General features: G+C 43.2%; 2 protein-coding genes across 3 annotated transcripts; one reads left to right on the top strand and one right to left on the bottom strand.

Moving 5' to 3' along the window:
- Positions 1-741: 741 nt before the first annotated feature.
- Positions 742-24432, top strand: rab4b (RAB4B, member RAS oncogene family). 2 transcript variants are annotated; one of them, XM_054793987.1, is made up of 7 exons: positions 742-4731; positions 9853-9933; positions 10386-10500; positions 10585-10647; positions 12008-12162; positions 12234-12329; positions 13786-24432. In XM_054793987.1, the coding sequence occupies exons 1-7, from the start codon at positions 4707-4709 to the stop codon at positions 13899-13901; spliced, it is 651 nt and encodes a 216-aa protein (XP_054649962.1). In that variant the 5' UTR covers positions 742-4706; the 3' UTR covers positions 13902-24432. The 2 variants fall into 2 exon arrangements, with proteins under 2 accessions (XP_054649962.1, XP_054649964.1); XM_054793989.1 differs by lacking the exon at positions 742-4731 and adding an exon at positions 4929-6201.
- ap2s1 (adaptor related protein complex 2 subunit sigma 1) lies at positions 21075-25586 on the bottom strand. Its single transcript, XM_054793990.1, has 5 exons — positions 25418-25586; positions 24932-25081; positions 22939-23052; positions 22432-22491; positions 21075-22021 (listed from the first exon to the last, which is right to left on the bottom strand). The coding sequence occupies exons 1-5, from the start codon at positions 25418-25420 to the stop codon at positions 21920-21922; spliced, it is 429 nt and encodes a 142-aa protein (XP_054649965.1). The 5' UTR covers positions 25421-25586; the 3' UTR covers positions 21075-21919.
- Between the last annotated feature and the right edge of the window lie 747 nt (positions 25587-26333).

Raw genomic sequence — 26333 nt, 5'->3', positions numbered from 1 at the left:
GTAAATATTAGTCAATGACAACACAAGTCAACACTTGATGCACTTTTTAAATGAAATGTTTATTATTAAAGGAGAAAAAAATCCAAGCTACATGTCCCTGTGTGATAAAGTGATTGCCCCCTAAAGCTATCCACTTTACTTACATAGCACGTTTTAGAAACGCTGTTTCCAAATTGAAAGCTTTAAGTCTCATCTTAAAACCCACTTTTATTCTCTGGCTTTTAACTCGGCGTGAGTCGTGTAGTCCTCTGTGTCTTCTTTTCTTTTTTAGTTTTAATGGTTTTATTTATTTTAGTTTTTTAATTTAATTTACTTATTTATTTTTTACCTACTTCTTGGATATATTGCTTTTATTGTTTTTACTTCTTGTTTTAAATATTTTACTGTTGTACGTTTCTTTGTTTTTATTTGATCTTTTAGTTTTTACTGTAGTAATTTTTACTTTTACTTATTATTTATGGTTTTACTAGTCTGTGCAGCACTCTGGAAACAGTGTTTATAAAACGTGCTGCATATAAAGCTAATAAGTGGTTGGCCCCCCTTAGCAGCAACAACTGCAATCAAGCGTTTGTGATAACTTGCAATGAGTCTCTTCCAGCGCTGGGGAGGAATTTAGCAGAATTGTTGTCATTCAGCCACATTGGAGGCTTTTCCTTTTTAGGGTCATGCCACAGCATCTCAATAGGATTCAGGTCAGGACTTGGACTAGACCGCTCCAAAGTCTTCAGCCAGGTCCATCACACTACCACCACCATATTTTACTGTTGCTATGTTATTGTTTTTCTGAAATGCCAGATGTAATGGGACACACGCCTTCCAAAAAGTTCAACTTTTGAGTATTTTCCCAAAGGTGTTGGGGATCATCAAGATGTTTTCTGGCAAAATTGAGACCATCCTGAATGTTGTTTTTGTTCAGCAGTGGTTTTTGTCTTGGAACTTTGGACGTTTTTGCCCAGTGTCTTTCTTATGGTGAAGTCATGAACACTGACCTTAACTGAGGCAAGCAGGGCCTGCAGTTCTTTGGATGTTGTTGTGGGGTCTTTTGTGACCTCGCAGACGAGTCGTCGCTGCGCTCTTGGGGTCATTTGGTTGGCTTTTCTCCCTTAATAATAAACAGTTTCATTTAAAAACGGCATTTTGTGTTGAGTTGTGTTGTCATTGACTAATATTTACATTTGTTTGATGATCTGAAACATCGTGTGTGTGTTTAAGTGTGACAAACATGAAAAAATATAAGAAATCAGGAAGGAGGCAAACACTTTTTCACACCACTGTAAGTGTGATGTTTGTGCTTGAGTCAATAGATGTTAAATGTGATGTTGCATTTTTGTGTACGTGCAGTCCTGCACGTTCCTCCGAAGGCTTGATGTTGTTGTCATGGAAGTGTGTGTTAAGAGATGGGATGTCAGTCACATGGACTGAAAACTCCCCCATGAGGATTGATCCGAGTGTGTCTTATTTGCCCTTCCTGAGTGAAAAAAACAAAACAAAAAAGGCGGGATGTGATGTGGCGCCTCTTTCCCCTGGAGACCTGCAATGTGATCTTCCCACAGGATGAATTCCTCTCATTGTGAGTGACATCACACAGAGATTCCTCAACAAGTTCCATCCAGCAGCCAGCGAGCGCAGAGGACCTTCCATGTGTCAATATGTGTCTTAACATGAGATGCAAATATGTGATTGATTATTTCACCTGAGTAGAGAAGAGGCTGGAGCACATCAAGGCACGTTTGCAAGCTTGTCGTAATCTTGGGTTGACATTTCCCTGCAGCTTTTATCCAATATTTATGTCACTTCCACAATGGATTGCATATTCAGCTGTCATTGTAAATACGCATTGGGTTAAAACATTTGCAGGGGGGCTGGATTGATTTGTCTTATTTTAGCTGGAAAGGTGTTCTACAATCTGCTGTGTGTGCTTGGGTCCATTTTTTCAGGAGCACTTTAGACATCTGGATGTTACTTTGCATTACAGTGTTCCCTCGTTTATCACGAGGGATGGCTTGCCAAAATAGGCCGCAATAAGTGAAATACGCAAAGTAGCCATCTTTGTTTACAATTATTATTTATGTTTAAAGGCAATAAAACTCCTCCCCTTACACTTTATTTATTTTTTTCCTCATACACTTTAAAACTTTCCTCAGACAGGCATTAGCATTTGATCACATTTCTCTCTTGTTTAAACACGCTCAAAGTTCACATTTGCTTTGAATTTTAATGATCAACTTCAGAGACTGGACACAAGAAATGAAGTGCCTGACGCATATTTCACTCCTCTGATCGTGACTTGTCCTGGCGCCGTCCAGCTCCAGAGTTTTTGGATCCTTGTTAAAACATATTCCCCCTTATCGTCCTCCATGAACTGGAGATTCATGTACAGTATTCCAAGCGCCTTACTCAACAGTCCTGATTGGCTAAGGGAGAACCCGCCAATTGTGTTCTGCGTTCTGATTGGCTGTAGACCATCGTCAATCAGTCTCCTTCGTGCGGGACTGCCTGTTTCCTGTTGTATGATTGCTAGCTACTAGCGATCATACAGTACATGCTGAGTGAAGGCAGAAGTTACGCGGATGAGGCTACGCGTACTGAGACGAACTGGACACGTCTTCAACTCTCACATGAGTATACAACACCCTCTGCTGGTAGCAGTAGGAAATACAATAACAGACTCATACAACAGAGCACCCATAGTTCGCTCTGATACTACACGAGGATGCGCAGCACAATGCGCGTTCATACGCTGTTAATTTAAAAAATTCTGCGAAAGGGAGAGTCCGTGAACCGCGATGTGGCGAGGGAACACTGTACTGCAAAAAGCACTCGTCAAAAAAGTCTTTATCACAAGAATGCTGTGCTTTCTTGTGATACCGCAAAAACACTAGTCAAAGGTTTTCTATAGTAGCTTTTTTTCAGGAACTACTGCAAAAAAAAATGCTAATCAAAAATCTCCCATACAAGGCAGGAGAGCTCTGCAGTTTTAAAGGATCTAGAAAGACAGATGGATGGATGGATGGATGGATGGATGGATAGATAGATAGATAGATAGATAGATAGATAGATGGATAGATAGATAGATAGATAGATAGATAGATAGATAGATAGATAGATACTTTTGCATTTCCAGCAGCTCAAAGTGTCCTAATAAACGTATTCACTTAAAAATAAAACAAACAAAGCAAAATAGGAGAGTTAAGAAAAATAAGAAAATATAATAAGTAAATAAATACGTAACAGATCACTTCAATTTCAAGAATACATAATAAATAACAATAATAATACAAATACATAATAAGTTAATAAGTCCAGTCCTGTGTATGTTTCAATGCTCCCCCTCTGTTGTGTTGTAAAGCCACATGGTGTGGAGCAGGGCAGTGATAGTAATCTGCCACTGAAACTGCTCTTCTGTGGGGAGATGATGCTGTGCGTTGGATGATGCTGGTTGTCCATGATGGAAAGGAAAGGAGCCTCCTCGGTGTCCTTTGCTCTGCCACAGATGCCAGGCTGTCCAGCTCAGTGCCAATCACAGAGCCTGCCTTCCTCACCAGTCTGTCCAGGCGTGTGACGTCCTTCTTCTGCATACAGGAGAGCACAAGCTACCACAGTCAGTAGCAACTTCTTGTATACGTTGAAGGACGCCAGCCTTCTGAGGAAGTACAGACAGCTCTGCCCTTTCCTGCACAGAGCATCCATGTTGGCAGTCCGGTTTATCATCCAGATGCACTCCCAGGTGTTTGTAGGTGTGAACCACCTCCACACGGTCAACTTTAATGAGAACAGGTTCTGGGTGTGTCCCGTTTCTCCTCAAGTCCACCACCATTTCCCTGGTCTTGGTGGTGTTGAGGTGCAGGTGGTTTGCGTCACACCGGTTGACAAAGTCCTGGATCAGTTACTACAGATCTACTGCAAAAACTTCACACTGACCCTTGAACTCACTGAGATACCGCTACTCGTTTCGAGTTTGATGTCATCTGTCTACTTATCAGTGCTTGCCTGTGACCGCCACAAAGAAACCACCTGAGTGAGCAATGGGAGCAAAGGTTGTAGGTCAGTGTGTAGTTCAAATCTTGGCTGTGGACACTTGTGGTGCAGAGTGGCACGGGTGTCTAGGAGAGCTCAAATATAAGATTTCTTGTGTGTGATGGGGCTAAACAAAGCAACACTAGCAAGTACACACTAGCTGTTTGCTGGGAGACACATGCCTCTGCATGGTGTTGTGGGTTAGGTGTGCGTGACTCACAACCGCCTGCTTGCCTCTGTTGCTTTTTTAGCTCAACTTGGATCATCATTATTACCCACAGCACCCCGCATGTTAATTTCCCTGGTAACACCCGGTGTCTTTTGTTTCTCCATATAAAACAGCAGGTCATCAATTTCCCCGTTGCACTCTGTAGGCAACGCGCCATCTTTAATATCAACCCTGACGCCAGGTAACCACTATTTTTCACGAGACGTGATTCATTCCACTGACTCATTGTTTGTAGTAAACACTGTTAACGCCCCCACCCCATCTATGATCACTGTAAACATGCTTGCTCCCCCCCATTGTGTGTAATTTCCCCTCCACGTAAGTCCCATCTAACATTTTTGTTAGATAGTCCAAGGGCTCCACACACACAGAAGCTCCCTGTTTGGCCTGCAGCTCCCACATCTGTCATGATGACGAAACCTGCATAGGCCAAGAGGACAAGAAAGACACAAGGCAGACAATGAGTGATGAAACAGCCACTAAAGGTAAGCAAAGTGACTAACAGAAGTCTTTTTTTCCGGCCAGCTGCACACCTTTGAGGCCTCCCTTTCTTGTATGTAACCCTCCTTAGGAAAACATCCTTTTGCCCCCACACGACGCAGAGCCTTGTGTTTCCTCGCTTCTGTCTTTAATCTCAGTGAAAAGAGCTTTTAACAGTGAGGGAACCTGCCAAAGTACAACAAAAGCAGGGAGGAACTAGGAGTGATATTAGCAAGAGTGGAAGGACTCTGTAATTTATCACCTGTTGCCCTTGGGCGGCCCTTACTTACCTACACCTCACGCCCTGAGCTTTGTGTCAGTGTGGCTTACTAGCGTATGTGCACAAAGATGAAGGAAGCAGTCAAGAGCACTGATTCGTGTGCAGCAAACACTGGTACTGGCAATATGAATAAATGCTTTTAATCAATCAATCAGTCAAACTTTATTTATACAGCCCCTTACATCAGCCGTTGCTGAACCAAAGTGCTGGACAACAGTGCAAGAAAAACGGCAAAATAACACAAGAAGAATATAATCAAACAATAAATAAAATGTGTTAAAAGAATACACAATTAATAAAAGTGACACGTTGCTCTTTTGTGCCGAATGCAGGAGCAAATGAGTCTCAAGTTTTGCCTTACGAAACAAATGTAAGTCTGTGATGGTCCGCAATTCAACAGGTTAGACGTTCCAAAGCCTGGATGCTTTTAAGGTGGGACTCGGTGTAAAGAAGTTTGACAGCCATTGGTCAACTGTGCTTCTTGTCATTTCATTTTCACTTGTGTCCGTAGTAAGTTGCAACCTAAACCGTCAATCGTTATTTCATCACCTTATATTTGTCTGCCACCTCGTGGCTATTTGTTGCACATACAAGACACATACAGACAGCTATAATACTTTTACTGTATTTTTTTTACTCTAGACAGTCGTATTGGTAATTAAAATTAATATTTATTCATTGCTTAATTCATATTTTTGTCAGTGCGTTAATTATATTATTTACACTGTAAGTCGTTGTCTCATTGGAATGCGTTTTCCAGATGGTGCTTTCAGGGACTGCTAAGTAATCACCCAATCCACCACAGGTGGAAACGCCTTCCTGGCCTTTCGGTTAAATTCCCGTGAAAGCTTGATGTGACTACAAAAGCCTGTGCCAAATATTAGAATTTATTTTTTAAATATACTGAATTCGATGCCGAACTCACATGTAACTTGTATCGATTACTTTCAATCGGCAATCTATGGACGTCATATTATTTCCGACAGCACGTAAATTAATCAGTGGGCGACGTATGACGTAAACGCGCAGCCGGGGCGTCTGGCAGCGGCCGAAGCGACAGACGCTTCCGAGTGTTTTCTAGCATCGTACATAAACATTGTTCCCCAAACCACCATTTGATTTCCCCGTCTGCCGTGAAAACGGTCCAATCATTGAGTCCTTAATACGGCGAGGGCCAACATGTCCGAGACGTACGGTATGTTTGCTTTAATGGGGCTTCAATGTCATACCTGTGAATATTACTTGTGCACTGTACAGCTCTGGCTTAGTAGCTAACATGCTAACTAATTGGCTAGCATAGCAGCTGGTTAGGCTACCGTTCCTTCCCATAGCGATGACAGTAACTAAGAATGTCTGCCGCAGGAGTTGTGTTTTTAAAGACGCTGCTTAACTAGTTAAAGGGAGGCTGTCACCTTCTGCCTCGGACATATATCCCCTTCCGTAACACTGGCAAACAGATGGGGCTACAATTTGCAGGTGAAAGTTGGTCAAAGTTGACGTGAATGATTGCAGCGCGGAAACTGACGTAACCTGAAATCACTGAAAGCAAAATTGAGTATGACCTTAAAAATTGCAGTTATCTTGTTTATTTACCCCGCAGAGGAAGCTCACGTTAGTGGCCTACACAAGGAAGTCGGAGAGTTGTGTGTGTGTTTTTTTAACCTGCAGAGACAGATATGATATGGTAAGTAACTGATATGATTATCAGAGAACACAAGGGTACAGTTTTAAAGAATACACAAAAATCTATTGAGATTTAATCATTGGAATTGAGTGTGGAGGAAATTGTAGTGCATTTCTTGGCTGCACCCAGTAGAGGCGCCGTTGAGTCAGTCTCATCTAGTTTGTGGTTTGAAGAACACCACCAAAATTACAATTCTACAATAAATAACTGTACAAGTAATTACAAATTATAATGCCTAATAATCACGCATTTTTCCAACGAATTGGTCGATCAGAAGAATCAGAATCAGATTTATTGGCCAAGTATGCTTATAGAAACAAGGAATTTGACTTCGGTTAAATTGGCTCTCACTGTACATGTACACAACCCTTAAGAAAGAAGGAAAGAAATAATAAAGAAGTAATTAAAGAGTAAGAATGAGATGTGCAAAGGGTTAATAATATGAAATTCAAGTAAGTGGGTGTGTGATGAATAAACCAGGACATTATCTGCATTTATTACAAAAAAAGACAGTATTTACATTAAAAGAAAAAAGCAAAAAGAAACAGGATTTGCATTCACATTATTTGGGGGGGGGCAGCGCTGATGTTCAAGTGTTGATCAGGGTGACGGCCTGGGGCAAGAAACTGTTTTGGTGTACAGTGCTCTGTAGCACCTACCTGAGGGGAGGAGTTAGTGTCCGTGGTGTGAGGGGTCTGCGGTGATGTTCCCTGGACTGATACGGTTTACATATTGAGGGAAGGTCGGCTCCAATTATTTTTTCTGCAGACTTGTTGGAGTCTGTTCCTGTTCCTGCCTGTCAAGGGAATATAGTCAGATGGTCATCCTTGTTGCACACATTCGCTCCATCTGCTCTGACTTGCCGCCTTCATTCATCTCCCGTGTGAAACTTTATCCCAGTGTGCACTGTTTATTATGTAAAAGTGCCGGTGCTAATGGCTACTCTAATAGCCATTTATTGATTTCTGACTGTCTTTTAGCATTTGTCTTTGTAGCAGAGCAGCAGCAGTGGATGTTGCTGAAAGCATCAATAGAGTGTATATTGCTAGAATTATTATTTGCAATCAAAATGTCTTACTTCACTATGTATTAAGAGTGTACCCCGCCTCTTGCCCGAAGTCAGCTGGGATAGGCTTCGGCATACACCCCCATTAGTCCATTTCTTTCCTATTTTTGACATTGCTGCAATGGGAGGATACAAAGGCTGCACCGCATCCTGATTCGGCGTGGTGCTGTTGACGTATTGACAGCCTGGTTGCTGGCTAAGGCAATATGGTGTGTCTGGGAAGATGCTGAAGCAAGCTTTTAGAAACAGAGCTGTTAGCGTTTTGATTCTGTCAGCTGTGTTGCCATGACGGTTGAATGCATGCTGGCTCCTGCTGAATAGTATACCATATATCTCCATAGGCTGTTTGCATAGCCGCTAAGTTGTTGGCATTTGTGTGGAAGTTGACATGGTATGCTCTTATGCACTGTCTTGGATAAACCACTGTTGACTTTGTGCACGGTTAAATTTTCACAAGATAATCACGTGGCATGTTATGTATACTACTGTCACATTCCAGCTCAAGCTGGTTGTACAAGGAGGAAGGTTTAAACATCAGCGTTTCCTCATACACTCATTTACTTGGCACTACCCGGTTGCCATGCTCATAAACACATTATAATGGGACTGTCTGTGACTCTACAGTTGCTTGTTGCTACAGCTCCTTACTGTACATGGCATTAGGGATGTCCCGATCCACATTATTTGGCTTCCAATCCGATCTGATTTTTTTAATAGTCTTGTCGATCCAATCCCTTAGCAATCCTTTTTTAAAAAAATAATAATTAGAAGCTTTTGTTACAAACATGAATTTGTGAAAAATAACTCTTCAAAGCATTAAAAATAATGCAAACATGAATTTGTGGAATCGAATATGGTTATGAAAATAACTCTTCAAAGCATTAAAAATAATGCGAGCAAAGTATTGCTGAATGTGCTTTCTTATTCCACAGCATGACCAACAATATTGTTTGTCTTTTGGAACAATCCTCTGTGAGTCAGGTCCCTGATCCAATAAAAGATCCAATAAAAGGTCAGATTGGATAAAACGGGCATGCAAAATACCTTTAGGGTAGGACTAATCATTTGACATGGTTATAGATCAATTTGTGGTGTGATTTAGAATATACGACTTTCTAAACAAAATTAAATTGTAAACAAACTCTCTTCAACACAATAGGAATTTATTGACGGTCCCTAGTATAAACCACTAGCGGTTACAGCGGCAGTGGTGGAGCCAGAAATGTTTCAGTGGGGTGGCCAAGGTGAGACCATTACTCACATAGGGGTGGTAATGAGTTGATACCTGAAATGTCTAGATGGCCAGTGGGGTGGCCGGAGTGTGCCCAAGGGTGGCCATGACCACCTTTAGCCTCCTCATGTGCGAGCTCCCCGTACCATGGCACAGCAGTCTGGGCACAGTGAGGGGGAACTACCACTGTAGCTACGGAGCCGAGTGTCTGACATCCAACGTGAAACACTGCGGACAAGTCTGCATGGTGGTGTTGCGTTTTCTTCATCTTGCAGGTGGTGGGAGTCGAGTGGCAGTCAGCTTGGAGGCGCATTACCGCACCTACCGTGTTAGAGTGTGGCCCAGAGTTACAAACGCTATATGGCAACCGGTTCGGCCCGATCTCGTGGTGGAAGCCGATATTGTCCGATCTTCAAACTAGAGCAGATCGGCAGCCGGCAGGTCCTGATCGGGACATCCCTAACTTTCAGCTTCTAATTGAATGATTTGGCGCCACAGCATACAAAGTGGCTTGCTGTCATGGGGGGGGGGGGTGTCGTCAATAACAACATCTGTACAAACAGCTGCTCACAGCTGTGTGACATTCACAATAATCCATGTGTAATAGCGCTCACAGTGCACATCAGAAAAGGGGAGCAGCGTGCTGTGAGGCCTGAGTGATTAACGGGTTAATTTGGGGCTCACTGGGAGCGGTGAAAGTAGTAGCTCAAATGAGATTAAAAGGATTCTCTTAGTCTCAGGTCAGAAGCGCCAAGTGCGGCGAGTTCACGTTTTCCCCAGACGTTAGCTTAGCATTGATCTCTCGCTCTCTCACACTCGCTCTCTCTCTCTCTCCCCCCTTCCTCCCTCCCTGCTTTGCTTTCAGACTTCCTCTTCAAGTTCTTGGTTATCGGCAGCGCTGGAACGGGAAAGTCCTGCCTCCTCCATCAGTTCATTGAGAGCAAATGTGAGTTTTAATGCATACTGTGTTGTCGACACCGAGCTGTGGTTTCACGAGTTTTAGCATTCCAAACACTCCGTCTTCACACCCTGCTGCCTAGGCCTGTCACGATAACTAATTTTGCTGGACGATAATTGTCGTACAAATGATTGCTGATAAACAATGTTATTGTAAACATTATTTTGAGACCATTTTTTCTCTTTGTCCCAGTGGGACAAAGAGACTAGAGGAAAACAAGCACGCATGCACATGTCAATATCTCGAGGCCAGCAAAATTATGGAGTTAATTTGTAAATATCGTGCAGTGAATTGATTTATCGATTATCGTGGCAGGCCGACTGGTGTCTTCCCTTTTGTGAACGTTGTTCATTGACTTCAAAGCCACCGTGATAGACCACAATAACAACCATATTGTCAACTTAATTCATTCCTCTCTGACTGTTGTTCTCTTTCTGTAGTCAAACAGGACTCCAACCACACCATCGGAGTAGAGTTTGGTTCCAGAGTGGTCAATGTCGCCGGGAAGACGGTCAAACTGCAAATCTGGGACACTGCCGGGCAGGAGCGTTTCCGGTAAATCCCCACAGTTTCAATTTTTGGCAGTTAAGATTCTATAAAGTACCTGACGACATCACGTAAAATGTTTTGCATTCACAGTTCTGTGACACGCAGCTACTACCGCGGAGCAGCTGGAGCACTTTTGGTCTATGATATTACCAGGTAAAATCCATTTCCACAGGTACGCGCTGCATGTGGAGCTGCTGTCGTAGCAGAAATGTAACTGAGGTGTATCGGTGACGATGTATTGGGAAATAAAGGGTTAACTGGGATGTCTTAACTTTTGTGCTTTAGTAATACAGTCGTCCCTCATTTATCGCTGTTAATTGGTTCAGATGTGACCACAATAGGTGCATTTCCGTGAAGTAGGATTCAATATAAATACATTGACTATTTACACTTGGACAGACTTTATTGATCCCAAAGGGAAATTGCTGGGTTACAGTAGCTCAATCGCAGAAGAAAAAGACAAACACTCTTAAATAAAATGCAATGCAATATGAATAAAATAAAAAGAATGTAAGATAAACAAGATTTGCATCTTTACAAATAGTGTGTAAAAGTATAAGTAAATACAAGTACATTTCCACTTTATACAAGGGAGCACAGACAGTACAGCGCTTTTACAGGCAAGTGAGGTATTGTAGTGCTGCATGGCGTGTGGAATGAGTGAAGTCCTGTAGCTTTCACCGTGGGAACGAAACTGGAGGAGTCTGTTGGAAAATGACCTCTGCTGCCACTGTATTTTTGTAGTTATGGCATAGAAAACCTCTAAATACAGTTTTTAACATTATTACAGCCCTCTAGACACTAAATTACATCCCTATGTAAGACATATTAGACATAAATAAGATAACATAGACTCACATGTTAGCGGTTCCTTGTTTGTTTTTTGGATGCCGTACTTCCTGCGGGGGCTATTGTCTCATCAATGTATTGTAATGGCAGCTTTGAATGGCTTTACGCTCATATTACCCAATATAGTAGACATAAATAAGCCATTTAAGGCGTAAATAAAACTCTTGCTGGTGTGTGTCACAGGAAATGTGTTCCCTAGGGGACCTTAGTGGCTGGCGGACAGATGTGTGGAGGACAGGAAATGAGTCACAGTTGAGTTTTAGCTTGTCGTGAGTTATGGCCCCAACAGTAGTCCGTGTTATTATTGTGTTGTTATTATGTTATTATTAATGCCTTTTCTGCTCTATCACGTCTGGTGCTTCTCTCACTAAACAATTATTGACAACTCGTGGCCAATGTAAAATTCTACATTCACAATTAGAATGCTTCTTCTGCCTTGTATTTGCATTTCAGTTCATTCTGTTCGTTCATTCAAAAGAGTGAGGACGCAATGTTTGAACTGCAATGTAATGGTATTCCTCCCTAATTATGTAATGCCACGTCTTGTTATACTGCATTTTTGTACATTATTGGTGTTTTGTATAATTGTGACATGATAGAGGTGGATTAAGTCTCCACTGAATGCCCAGGCACCCCCCCTACTTCATCCATCGTGTCTTTACAGCCGTGAGACGTATAACGCCCTGACCAACTGGTTGACAGACGCACGCACGCTCGCGAGCCCCAACATTGTCATCATCCTGTGCGGCAACAAGAAGGACCTGGAGGCAGAACGAGAGGTCACCTTCCTGGAGGCCTCGCGCTTTGCTCAGGAGAACGGTAGCTCCGCTCCTGCCCTTCTAGAATATCTTCCCTGCTTTCTCGCGATTGTACTAACTCCTTCCGCACAGAGCTGATGTTCCTGGAGACCAGCGCTTTGACGGGAGAGAACGTGGAGGAGGGTTTCCTCAAGTGCGCTCGCACCATTCTCAACAAGATAGATTCAGGTATGCACAGCCGTGTTTGATACAGTGTTCCCTCGTTTATCGCGGAGGATAGGTACCCAAAATAGCCCGCAATAAGTGAAATCCACGAAGTAGCCAACTTTATTTGTTTCTAATGATTCTATATGTTTAAAAGTTGTAAAAGCCCTCGCCATACACTTTTCTCAGACAGACATTAACATTTTCTCACGTCTCTCTTGTTTAAACACTCTCAAAGTTCTAATTTCATTTGACTTTTAATGCTCAACCTACTAGGTTGGACACAAGAAATGATTTTGTGACTCGTGTGTTTCACTTGTCTGACCGTGCCTCTTCGTCCTGACTCCGTTCGGCTGTAGCGTTTTTGTATCCTTGTTAAAACATATTGCTGCTGTCGTCGTATATTACTTCTCCTCCTCGTCCTCCACTGCTTTCCTTCAGCATGACCAGAAGTCCAACTTTTTGTGTGATGGCTGACTTCCTCTGCCTTTTGGCTGCAGAACGTTTTGTCAACATTGTGGGTTTTGTTGGGGAGAAAACTTGCAAACATACAACGTTCAGAGTCACACACAGTTAGCTTCTTCTGTTTCTTCCATTGTTTACAGCAGTGGTCACCAACCCTTTTGAGACTAGATCCCTGGTCTCAGCCGTGAACCTGAGCTCTATTAACGTGTAATAATTACTGCTGTGTGAGCAGGCACATCGCTGCAGCGCTCTGTCACTTCCTTCCTCTCTCGTCCGACCTTTTTGCTTGTGTGTGTGTGTGTGTGTGTGTGGGTGTGGGTGTGTGGGTGGGGGGGGGGGGGGGGGGGGGGGGGGGGGAGTCGGTGTACGAGGCGAGCCGGTGTACTAGTGTACCTCCAGCAGGGTTTTGGACTGGGCTCCTTGCTGGGGCTTCCAGGTTGCTGCCTGGATAGCAGCGAGGCGTACGGGTCTGTTCGGTAGACAAAATGCGTGCCTGTTGGTAGCTCTCCGGAAGGTGAGGGCACGGATATTATAGTACATTTTTTTGGAATGTTCTCACGATTGACTGGCAAACTCCCAAAGATAGACTAGTAGCTCATGATCGACGGGTTGGTGACGCCTGTTTACAGTATTGGCGGTTAGCAAGCAGCTCACACGGTTAGCTAGTTTGGTAGCCACGACCATAAGAGACGGCAGGAAGGAGATTGGTTGACAATGGTCTACAGCCAATAAGGATGCAGAAGACAATGGGCGGTGAAGACAGAAGAGAGCGAATAGAGAGACACCGCCACCTCCTGCTAAAGCACAGAACTACAACACTCAACTTCCCACAATGCAGTTCTTCTTAAAGGGCCAGGCTCGGCCTGTAACAGCGCTCATATGCTGTAAAAAAAAGAAAAAGCACTAAAAAATACTTGCGAGTCCACAAAAGGTGAACCGCGATGGATCGAGGCAACACTGTATAGCTGATCTGCTCGGTTGTGTTCAATAATGGCTGATATCCTTGCCTCCGAAGGCGAGCTGGATCCGGAGAGGATGGGCTCAGGCATCCAGTACGGGGACGCTTCACTGAGGCAGCTGCGACAGCCCAGAGGCAGCATCGCACAGAACAAGCAGCACTGTAGTTGCTAGTTGTGGACACCTTCCCCCCCGCCAATCCCCCACCCCTCCTCCCCCCCCAACACTCTTACAGTCCATAAACCCACACCGACAGGACAGGCCAGTGGCCGCGATATCAGCCCAGCTCCAGTTGTTTTGGGGTGTCTTCTCACACACCTCACAGCACCTGGATGAGTGGAGATCACTGCAACTCCTTTTTGACGCTCTGGTAAGACGTATTTATGCGTGTGGACACACTGGGATTGGGTGCTTACCAGCTAGTAATGGACTAGTGTCAAGTTGTATGGATGTGCTATACAGTATATTCATGTCTTTTATTTCATACACGCGCTTCTAATTGCCATTTTAGTAACACCCGCAGCTCTAACATTTGCACAGCCATTTTTACACATTTTTATTATGAGGGATGCTCCGATCAGGTTTTTATTCTGCCGATACCGACCATCCATGAGTGAAATCAGCTGATACTGATCACATAGATGAAGTGTACGATTGGTTGTATCAGGGCTCACCAAGGTTTTTTCTTGTGAGAGCGACTAAATGAAAATGGCCAAGAGCTACTCCTTTATTTCCATAGCTGATTTCAAGCCAAACAAGTCCAGGGTGTACCCCGTCTGTCGCCCGAAGTCAGCTGGGATAGGCTCCAGCATGTCCCGCGAGCCTAATGAGGAGAAGCGGCATAGAAAATGGATGGACGGAAGCCAATATGCTTGTTTTACCAGAACATCCACAACTCACATTTTCTATTTCACGATGCATTTCTTTCTAGTTTTCTCACATTATTCACTGAAAACCTCAATGAGGGCCCCGCATGTGGTCATGGGGGGGCTCACTTTGGTGACCCCTGGGCTATGTGATATGAAGGGGGAACCATGATAAAAACATATTTGACTTACTTTTTCAAAATCAACTTTTTCAGACGTGGTGTCCTCCACCGCCGCCGACGGCCGACCATCCGGTCTGACGAATCACTTTTCGGGCTATCCGCCTTAGACCGCCGACTGCCACGCACACACAGGCGCGTGTCTTGCGTTCTCGGCTAATTAGCTGGCCCCCGATCGATGAACACATCACGAGCCGTGAAAACCCACCACACCCTGCCAAGCGCCCGCCCCCCAAATGCTGCACCAAAGTAAAGCTTTTGAAGGCACCAGCAACAGGAAGTGCCACACGGCAGACGTGCTTGTTTTGGCTTTGTGAAGGGACGGTGGGTGGGAGACGGTCGCTATAGGCTGGATGCAGCCTATCGGCCTTAAAAAGCAAAGTATCGGCATATGCCGATACCATGCTTTTTCCACAGATATCGGCGGATACTCATCGGTGGTCGATCGATCGGAGCACCCCGAATTATTATTGATGCTTTTTTTTGGCTTCTTTTCAGCGTAAATGTAAAAATGAACACAAAATGAACGCAAATGTTTGGAGCAGGGTCATGAAGGTGTCTGGAAGCTCATCCCCGCCTAAGAACGCTTTCTTGTCATGAAAAATGCACTTTTGCAGGGAGGGCTGGCCTTATTCAAATGCGCATTGTAGTGGATTTGCGTGCTTTCCAGTCCCTTTGGCCTCTCTGTTCAATGCACAGCTGCCGTGGCAGCGACTTCAATTGACTGGACATGCAAACGTATCACGTTGGGCTCGTCTTGTTTAAAAGAGGGAATGAGCCAGTCGTGCTGTTACACAGGAGCGGTTGCCAGTTAGCCTAAAAGCACACACAAAACCCGTGTTTCAGTTTGTTCTCCGTAAAATGTCAGCGCTCATGCACATACCTACACTGCATGGACAGAAGTATTGGGACACAGCTTCATTGTTGAACAACTGAAACAGATTTCACGGGGCCCTAAGCAAGGTCCATAAAGGTGTGCTGTGATGAGTTTAGTGTGGAAGAACAAGCTCATCAAACACCTCTCCAATGATCCTCACGGATGAGGAAGTGCCAACACTCCAAAACCTTGTAGAAAAATGCTATACGTTGCCACAAACACGCCGTCTTTACAACAAAGAATGATAGATTTTGCCAGTAAAATGGTAGTTTCACACAGAAATGCTAGATTTGTTTCCATTAACATACTATTTGTGCAAACTAAAAGGATGTTTTGCCTCAAAAGGCTGTATTTTGTCATTAAAATGCATTGTTTGGTCACATAATTGTGACATTAAAACACTAAAAAGGCTTTGGATTTAACAAAGCCTTCCAAAATATGACCTCTGACCTCTCATATGGACACACTCCAATGTGGTGTTGACAAACTCTTTGCTGCTCGCACATGTGGGTGTCCCAATACTTGTGTCCGTATAGGTACTGTCTGAGGCAAGTCACATTTGGTGTCCTTTTGGTGAGCCGCAGTTACCAAGAGAGTCTTCTCACATGGTTTATCAACTTGGCTTAAATGTGTTCTGTATTGTTTGGAATTATGTTCTACCTTGTTCGTTTTTTTAAAGCGAATGGGAAATTCGTAAAAATTACTTTAAAGTGTGTGACGGGAAAGATTGCCAACGTCCGTCTTGGAAAGGGGGCGTTTCCGCAAGTGACGGCGGTGAAGGCGCATCCACACGTAAACAGACATGGCGGCGTACAGACGGAGGATGTTTACAGTCATTACAGCAAACATCTGAGCCATGTGTCAATAGTTTTAGAGGAGGAAGAAACATCTGCATAGAGAACTTGCAGAACAGGGAATTAAGCCGTATTTATTGGAACCACCGGCGATGAAACTAGGGTGTCTGACGAGGAGATGAAGAGAATGGGAAGTGTAAACAACCTTGGAGTTGCTTATCCTTCAATTATTGTTTTGAACTGGCTTCTTAATGAGCATAAAGGGGTCTTTAGAGCCTTTTTTAGTGTGTAATTTGCTGCCGCTGCTGCCACCCTCCCACCCCCGTCAACATCCATCCGTTTTCTATGCCGCTTATCTTCGCAAGTGAAAATGTGTTTTATAACGTGTGCAGTGCTTTGAATGCTTGTCGCTATGGCGGCGTCGTGTTTACAATACAGTGGTGTGAAAAAGTGTTTGCCCCCATCCTGACTTTTTTTTTTTTTTTTGTCGCACTTAAATGTTTCAGATCCTCAAACAAATGTAAATATTAGTCAGGGACAACACAACTCAACACTTGATGCACTTTTTACATGAAAGAAAAAACATCCAAAGCTACATGTCCCTGTGTGATAAAGTGATTGGAGAGCCCACAACAACATCCAAAGAACTGCAGGCCCCACTTGCCTCAGTTAAGGTCAGTGTTCATGTGTTCATCCACCATAAGAAAGACACTGGGCAAAAGCGGCCTGCATGGCAGAGTTACAAGACCAAAACCACTGCTGAACAAAAACAACATTAAGGCTCAAAAACATCTTGATGATCCCCAACACCTTTGGGAAAATACTCAAAAGTTGAACTTTTTGGAAGGCGTGTGTCCCATTACATCTGGCATTTCAGAAAAAGAACATCATAGCAACAGTAAAATATGGTGGTGGTAGTGTGATGGTCTTCAGGACCTGGAAGACTTGCTGTGATGAATGGAAGCATGAATTCTGCTGAAGGAGAATGTCCGGCCATCTGTTGGTGACCTCAAGCTGAAAGCAACTTGGGTTCTGCAGCAGGACAATGATCCAAAACACACCAGCAAGTCCACCTCTGAATGGCTGAAGACTTTGGAGTGGTCTAGTCCAAGTCCTGACCTGAATCCTATTGAGATGCTGTGGCATGACCTTAAAAAGGAAAAGCCTCCAATGTGGCTGAATGACAACAATTCTGCTAAATTCCTCCCCAGCGCTGGAAGAGACTCATTGCAGGTTGATTGTAGTTGTTGCTGCTAAGGGGGGGCCAACCACTTATTAGCTTTAGGGGGCAATCACTTTATCACACAGGGACATGTAGCTTTGGATGTTTTTTCTTTCATGTAAAAAGTGCATAAAGTGTTGAGTTGTGTTGTCATTGGCTAATATTTACATTTGTTTGATGATCTGAAACACTTAAGCGTGACAAACATGCAAAAAAAACAAAAACAAATCAGGAAGGGGGCCAACACTTTTTCACTGCATGTAAAAACGACCTACTGTTCTGTGGCAACTTTGACTTGGTTGGTTTTATCTCTTCCTGTGTAGCATAGCATCGGTAATAGCATCTTAGCATCCGAATGCGTTAACAGCGCATTTTCAAGCCAAATGCTTCTCGTACAGACGTTCCTTCGTTGCAGTCTTCAGTGAAATGAACATTGCACTGCACAGAATGCCAGGTGATGCGTCCAAACGAGCAACATAAAACATCATTCCAAACCGTATGGAACATATTGAAGCAAAGTTGATAAGTCATGTCAGAAGCAGATTGGATCTGACCTTCATGGTTTTTCATCTGAGAGGGGACGGGAATTTCTGTAACTGGGCGTTGTGGCGAAAACACAAAACATACAAATAGTCTCAGATGAAGCACACACACACGCGCGCACGCACGCAGACACACACACACACACACACACACACACATTTATCAAGCCAATGAATGCTACAAAGAGGAGATGATGTATCTACCGTATATGTCATCTACAGCATATGTCAGCAAGCTGTTTTCATTGTGTTATTGTTTGTCTCCTCCTGTACAAGGAAGTATGAGGGCCACACTGACAGAAGAAAGTCGTTTCAAAAAGAAGTTTGGGAGTTTTAACAAATGTTGCGTACGAACAATACGTTTATGCTCCACATGTTACAACTCATCCTTGAAGGAGTTGCACATGATTCCACTGTGGGACATGACTGTTTATATAGCGTCTCAAAGTTCCTTTTTTCTTATTTTGACACTTTATTGCACCTTTTTCTAGAAAACATAGTTCAACTTTATTTTCATAAAATGTTAACTTTTTTTGCAAATATGTCATTATTTTTTCTTAAATTATGACTCCAAAAAATGTCTCATGTTTCCATCCCTTCATCACATTTGGACTTTTTTCCTCAAAATGAACATTAATTTCTCATCATCCGTACTGAAAAATTACAACTTCTGTCTCATATTTACACGTTATTCAAATGAAATCTATTTTTTCTCAGAATACGCCAACTTTAATCTCCTAATGTTACAACGTATTTGTCTCATGCTGGGTGGATGATGACACTGTTCTCTTCAAATTACAACCTTTTTCCTCATTATTTGACTTTAGTCTTGAAAAATTCAAACTTTTTAAATATTTAGACTTCAAAAATGTTGGGTTTTTTTCTCACATTATTGCAAACCTAACCCTTTTTTCCTCATTTAGTTTGTGGTATAATTACACCATTTTCTAACGTTATGAGGTTTTTCTCATATTATGACTTCATTCTCCAAAAATTGCAACTTTTTCTAGTAACATGACAAGTGTTTTCTCTCACAACACTACTTTTATTATTTGTAAAATGACTATTTTTGTCAGTGTGGCCCCACTAGTACTCCTTTGCACCTTCTGCAAGTGCACTTTTACTTTGAAGAGGTTTTGTTTATACGGTATGCTGTAACTATATAGAAATGTACATTTTTTTGACTTGAACTGTACTAAAAGGTTTTAATTGTATGTAGATGTCATCATTTCTTACTAAAGAACAACTGAGTGCTTTTTTCTGCTCGTGTGCGACAGTACTTTAGGAATAACTCGTCCAAAGCCACTCTGTTGTGTGTGTGTGTGTGTGTGTGTGTGTGTGTGTGTGTGTGAATAGTGGGTTTGTGTTTGTATTTAACCAGCAGCTCGTAATCAACCAGCCATTGTTTTCTGATGCAATCATAATCTATCAACAACTCAGTTGTTGCTTAGTAAGGAATGCCATATCATCTGAAATGAATGTTTAGTGTTTGTTGTAAATAAGAGTTGTCTTTAGAGGGTGACTGTTGTTCATTGATTGTAACAATTATGCAACGCGTTGTAAAATCTGCTTCTTGTTTTTGTTTTGTTTTTTCCAGTGAAAATCCAGCATGATGTCATTGACGTCTTTGACCTCTTGGCTTCCTGCGTAAAAACACACAACCCTCACGTGTATGACACCCAAGTGTGAACAGTAGGGCGCTGTGAAAGTCGTTTTATTTTTTCCCCCAAATTCCTTTTTTCCGTTTAAATTTTGTAGAACCCGCACGTCGTCGTCGGGCGCTGTAAACGCTCCTTACATTAAAGCGGTAAAACAACACGACCGCACTAGCATGCAAAACTAAGCTAACCGCCGCTAGCTTCCATTCGCGGTCTGTAAAAGGAGGTTGCGCCAACTTTCGCCGTGGGTTATCGTCATTTCAACATGTTTTCGTCGGGAGGGGGCGGTTTAGTGTTTGTAATGATAGTCCGCCACGATTGAGTCATCGTCGGAGAAATAACTCCCCCACACGAACGTTCCTACTTCTTACGATGACAACATTCATTCCCGTGATGTCAATTTCCGCGAGATTCCGTGTTGAACAGTAAATTCCGTTTTGTTGGGCAATTCCGCGATTCCGTTAAACGCGGAAATTATAGGTATCTAGAACCAGACATGTAGGTACGCCGTACGTCCGCCGTACGTCAACGTCCCCGCCATATTGGATGTGTCAAGGCTGCGCTATAAATGAATACAAGTAAATATACTTGAATAAAGCGCCTTTCTACAAACAAATTGAAGCTAAACAGGCACCAAACTTGTTTCCCAAGTAAATTAGTGCTTGTGTTAATGTATAAACGAGAGGCATTTTATGAAAGTAAGTACAATTACTTGTATTCATTTACAGCGCAGCCCTGACACATCCAATATGGCGGCGACGTTGACGTATAGTCTCAGTGGACAAACCTAGTCGATGCTGCGTGAATCAATGTCTATGCCTGTAACAGGCACGTCCTGAAACGTACCAATGGATCATAATCCCCATCTGCCTCCACAGTTTGTCTTTAGGAGGCGATGGAGCGAGGACAGCAGAAGGGGCTTGCGTGATGAAGAGTAATAGGCCGCCGTGTCTAATCGTTTTGATTTAGCTTCTGGGGTCGGTTCAGTTACAGCTTGAGTGGTTTTATGCTGCTCAAGTGGATCTAGCGACTGATTTATTGATCTGGGCAGGCTGTCAGGATGGCCTCATAATTGAATTCGCAGTGAGGTGTAATGCCGACAGTCTGGCGCTAGAGGGTACCCTATTGCTGCATTGCAAAACATGACGTCATTACCAGAGGAATTGAAGCAGTTCACAGAGTAGTAGAAAAGGCCTACGACGCTGAAACTGCTCACATACTTCATTTATTTATTTACATATAATGGGACATTTTGTGGGTTGTGTGCTGGGAGACATGACTAGTAGTAAAAAAAAACAACAAAAAAACAGGTGGACAAAAGGAAGCAGTACATATTTAACTAGTCTACTCAAAATACAAAAGGATAAACATCTGAAGCCATCGTTGATAGAATAAGGTTAGTATGTTATGACAGGTGGTGGTGCATTTAAAAAGCCGATAAGTGACATCTAACATTTAACAAGTAAATACTGTTTGAAGCACACAGGTAGCGTGCTGCTGGAATGAATGCGTTCCACGATATTCAACAAGAAGTGAGATACACTGCACAGGTCATACTAAGCACACGTAGCGGTACTGCCTCCTAAAATGTGCGACAAACAAGCACCAAGTCATAAAGTTGAAATGCCTTTGCAAAGGTACAGCCGTCACCTGCTGTGTTTTTGTCATCACACTCACAGCGATCCACGTGTAACACGCTCGTGAGGCGTGCGATACAACATCCATCACCGGCAGGCTTTAAAATCATGTTTAAAAAGGATGACAGGATGCTCTGCACTGATCATGATGGTGCTTCATCACAGTAGTGCTTAGATGACTGGAGGTGGTGGTTCAAGTTACTTCCCTCCCTTCCGAACAAGCCTTGAATTCAGATTCTAACGCAGGGCTTAAACATGTCTTTAAAAAGTCCCTGAAATGGACAGCCTTCAAGAGCAGTGCAACAACATGACAACATATGAATTTCTATCGATGCAGGAACCCCCCCTCCTGCGACAGAGACAGGACGAGGAGGGGTGGGGATGAGAATGTTGAGGTGGAAGAGAAGGTTTCATATTCTACTCCAGCGACTGCAGCATGAGGAGCTGCTTGAGGACCTTGGTCTGACTGGTCTCCCGGATCTCGCCGGCGAGGAACATCTCGTCCACCACCGTGTACACCTGCAGGAAGACCAGATGGCTTGGCGGCAGGGCGGACATACAGTAGATAAGTCACAAGAGGAAGTTCTGAACAAAAATAGTCAAGGATTACCCAAAAACCACAGACTGAAAGTAGACGTGACATTATCTCCTTCCCTCCCCAAATAAGACTTCCTGGAACATCGCCTCGTGAAATGACGACTTGTCAACTCATCACTTATGAAAATAGCCACCAGATCACCCGGCTTCATGAGAAGTATGACAACATCTGTGGGTATTTCTTATGTTTCCATATGTGTAACGTCAATTCCGACTGTTTCTTTTCCTTCCTCCACCAATCACTGCTGGTGTTAATTCTACATGGGTTGCTATGGCAGAACAGGGAAACGTTGACACCGTCACTTTTAGTGTGAACTTTTTTTTCTTCTCACCTTGTAGAAGTTGAAGACGAGGTCCAATTCACACACGTTGTGGAAGTACTCGTTGAGCACCTTGTGGGAGACACACAATGGGGTCACTTAACGGTAGGCCTGTCTCGATAATCAATACATCGACTAATCGAACGCAACAGCCCCAGTGTGGGAATATTTCGGTTTTAAACAGAATGAACACGGTGAGAGCATGAACACCAATGAAGCCATGTTCCAAAGCAGTGAAACCAACTAAAGCCAAACTAAAGCCAATCTTTGTGTTTTTGTTAGAAAAAGATCTTAGAGTAAAGTGCACCACCCACAAGAATGTTCTATTAATGTTCAGCAGGACATAAGAGGACATGTTTTTTCAAAGACAATCATTAACAGACATTCCTGTAAACAAACAGAGCGGAACAACTCCATCAACATAGCTGACTTGCTGAGTGGCTCCACTGTACGTGTACGCCATACAGTACATTGTGTGCTTTAAGTCTGTGTGTGTGTGTGTGTGTGTGTGTGTGTTACCTCGACAAAGTTGTGGATTCCCTCGAGATATGCCAAGTTGTTATCAGTCACGTCCACGCAAATGCAGAAGTAGAGCCCAGCGTAGCGTCGGTATATGATCTTAAAGTTTCGGAACTGGGGAAAAACGACACCGTCAGTTTTTACTCACGTAGCGCCAAATCACTACAGAGGTTATGTTCTGGAGCACGTCCTGAGGGATGTCCTTAAAAATGTTACTTTGTTCATCAGGTGTATTTTCACTCGTATCGATGTTTGTTAGGTAAATGACTTCTTCCTCTTCAATTTTGTATCGGATTTACAGAGTGTTGGACCACACTGACTCAAAACGATGGCTTGGAATGTTAAAGGGGACCTATTATACTATATTTTCGGTCCTTTGTATTGAGTTGTGGACTCCTATAGAGCAGCTCAACATGATAACCTGCACAGAAAGCTTTCTAGATCTTCCAGACGGTGCACCTCTTCCTGCAGTGTTTCCTGCCTTCCTGCAGGCACGCCTCCCGCCGAGCCCACACCGCTGTGATCGCTTAGGCTCCCAAGGGCGCCCGAGGACTTACGGACAGCTGCAGAACCCCTTTTGTCCGATGACTTACACAAAATAAACACACTTGGGGCACTGATAAATTACTTCCAGCCTGCTCTTCTGACTCTTCAACACGACCACGTAACGTCGGGAAGGCGTCGAATAGTCAGGCTTCGTATTGGCCCATGTTCACATAACAGCGCCGTTGACACATGAGCATATTTTTCTCTCGCTAGCCGGGAATCAGCGACTCCAACCACTTCTGCCTGATATACACCCCAACAAACATTTCCTGGGAGCCATACGTGCTAACACGGTAAACAGAGCAGAGCGAAGCAGAGCAGGGGAGGGCAGGCCTACAGCGTGTGCCTGGGCATGCCCATATAAGGAAGTCCGTGTTGCACTGAGGTCGCTGGAACTCGGTGTTAAAACAAACAAAAAACAAAAAAAACACAGCATACAGAGCCATCCAAAACTGCTTTCAGGTCTCACTTCCAAATGCGCAAACCTCATTATCTGACATGTTGGCATCGTTTAACACGAGAATACAAGACTAAGTCAGAAAAGAGGAAAAGCGTAATAGGTCCCCTTTAAGTCCAACTTTAAGCCTTTCAAGCTCATGAATTGGAGCTTCAGGACAAGATGGAAGGTATGTAGGATATTAATTCACTTTAACATCTATCTGCAGATGAAATTTCATTCAAATCTTATGGTGCGAAATACTACATGTCGTGTTTGCATTGTCCTATTTTCAATATGGATGCCTTGATTGTAAATATAAAAGCAAATAAAATATGGATAATTTAGATATCATAACAAAATCATGCTAAAAAAACACTGATTTTCACAAACATGGAGTGGATGGTGGATTTTATACATCCCTGTCATGGATGATAGCTATGTATTTCTTGTGTGGGGTGAAAAGGAATACACTGCAGTCAGATGCATATACAAGTACATGAAAAATATCACACTTGATTTTCTTCCCTGGACTTTTTGATGATCAAAAGAATGTAAATGGATACTAAAACAAATGTCACAGCCCAAGTTATGATATACTTTGTAGTGCGGTTGTACTTGCCAAGGTCCGTGGGTCCATCACAGGTTTTGTCTTGACTCAATGTTAAAGCAATGGCGACCAAAGGCACTATTTCCCATATAAAATCTGCTCCAACTTCTTTAATATTTGGGGTAGAAAGGTGAATGGGGTATCAAAATAACACTCAAGTCATGCTTTATCAGATCGAATTAATAAGGAAAAAGGAAAACTCCCTCCAAGGAAGAAACCTTGAAGGAACCCTAGGCTCTGTGGGGTGGCCGTCTGAAACGTGCAGGTGCTATGATGCCCTTTCGCCACCAATGGGTCTTAACAAAGCTACTGTGAGATGCTAATTTGCAGCATAGCAAATGTGTCTGTATACAATACATCCTATTGTTAATACGTGAGATGGTTTAGCACATATTCCTCACCTCCACAAAGTTAGTGTGCTTGGCATCCCTGACAGTCACCACAGCATGCACTTCTTCAATTAATTTCTGCTTCTCATCGTCGTCAAACTGCATGTACCATTTGGCCAGTCGTGTCTTTCCAGCTCGGTTCTGGATCAGGATGAAGCGGATCTAACGTATGGGACAAAATCATCACAGTCAACGTGTGTACATGTCTGTGTAATACACTACTATGCCTTGATGCTAACTGTTTGCATGTGTGGACGACTTCATTCAACTGCACACTTCCTGTTAGCATTAGCCAAAATGTAAAATAGGATTAGCGGGTCCATAGCAATCGTTTTGGCGCTATTTAAATTGTTTATCGGCAAATCGCTTCGTTTTGTTTATTGTGGCGATGTTAACATGCGATTTTAGCTTTAGCAATCGTAATTTAGCAAAGCAGCTATACGGCTAGCGGTGCTAAGCATAGATAGCATGTGCTGGGTCTATTTGTGACATAGTTACCATTTTCGTCGCCTAAATGTAGTCCTTAGACACTCCAGAGAGGCTCGTTCTTGGACAATTATGCTGTTTTTCGACACAAATACATCAGTGAGTGACACCGCCGACAGCTCGCCCGCTATCTTGTCCAAGCTATTCGGAAGTGAAGGGAGAACTGGTGACGTCGCGTTGCATGCGAGGAGATGTAGTTTTTCATTCGCCCGGTTGAAACAAAAGTCAAGAGTCGTAAAACTACAATTACCGGCGTTCTTTAGTAAAACGTTTCCTTGTGCTTTTTTGATCACATGACCGGCTCAAAATGATTTGACGTTTGTTTGTGAAAGTAAAAAAATATACAAAGCATGACAAAACAAAGATGTCAAATAAAGTAATAGACTTGACCTTTCAAAGGACTAAACATGACCAATAGATATTATAATTATAAGTCATTATGTCTGAACTCTTCCATAATTTGGCACTGTAAATTGGATGCTGGTCTGAATCGCCAGCTGGATGACCGCAGAACATCGAAGAGGAGGTTTGGACAGGCTTCTACGCTCTCCGAGCAGTCATATGAATTAGATGGGGTGGAGGAACTGGGGCTGTCAGGGATTGCACAACGCTTGAGTCGAGGAATGTAGGAGCCCCTGGGACCTGCAAGTATTTCAGCTGCAAATACAGGCAGAGGGATGAGGTGAAATGTTGAGGAAACAACTTCTGCCCAGAAACCACGGCAGGGAAACTGACACGGATGTGAAACAGAGGCAGATTATTATTATTAAGAGAGACTTTGACCCCTGCTGATCTTGTCTTGTGTGATAGGGGCCATGCAACTATCGCTGGAGAGAACACAGTGTGATTGGACACGAGCTTGTGTGTTTATTTAAACAAAGGTCAGCGCTCTTTCAACACAGCCTGACTGTAAGGCAGTATCATTTGG

This window comes from Dunckerocampus dactyliophorus, chromosome 12, assembly GCF_027744805.1.
Source record: "Dunckerocampus dactyliophorus isolate RoL2022-P2 chromosome 12, RoL_Ddac_1.1, whole genome shotgun sequence".
Classification (NCBI taxonomy): Eukaryota; Metazoa; Chordata; class Actinopteri; order Syngnathiformes; family Syngnathidae; genus Dunckerocampus; species Dunckerocampus dactyliophorus.
Note: the sequence above shows the minus strand (reverse complement) of the source record. Positions and strands in the feature narration are given on the sequence as shown.

Coding starts and splice junctions, on each gene's coding strand:
- ap2s1 (XM_054793990.1), bottom strand. Junction 23,053..24,931: donor AGCACACTAACTTTGTGGAG/GTGAGGAATATG, acceptor GTTTTTCCCCAG/TTCCGAAACTTTAAGATCAT. Junction 22,022..22,431: donor TCGTCTTCAACTTCTACAAG/GTGAGAAGAAAA, acceptor GTCTTCCTGCAG/GTGTACACGGTGGTGGACGA.
- rab4b (XM_054793987.1), top strand. CDS start 4,707: ATGAGTGATGAAACAGCCACTAAAG. Junction 12,163..12,233: donor GCGCTTTGCTCAGGAGAACG/GTAGCTCCGCTC, acceptor CCTTCCGCACAG/AGCTGATGTTCCTGGAGACC. Junction 12,330..13,785: donor TCTCAACAAGATAGATTCAG/GTATGCACAGCC, acceptor TTGCCTCCGAAG/GCGAGCTGGATCCGGAGAGG.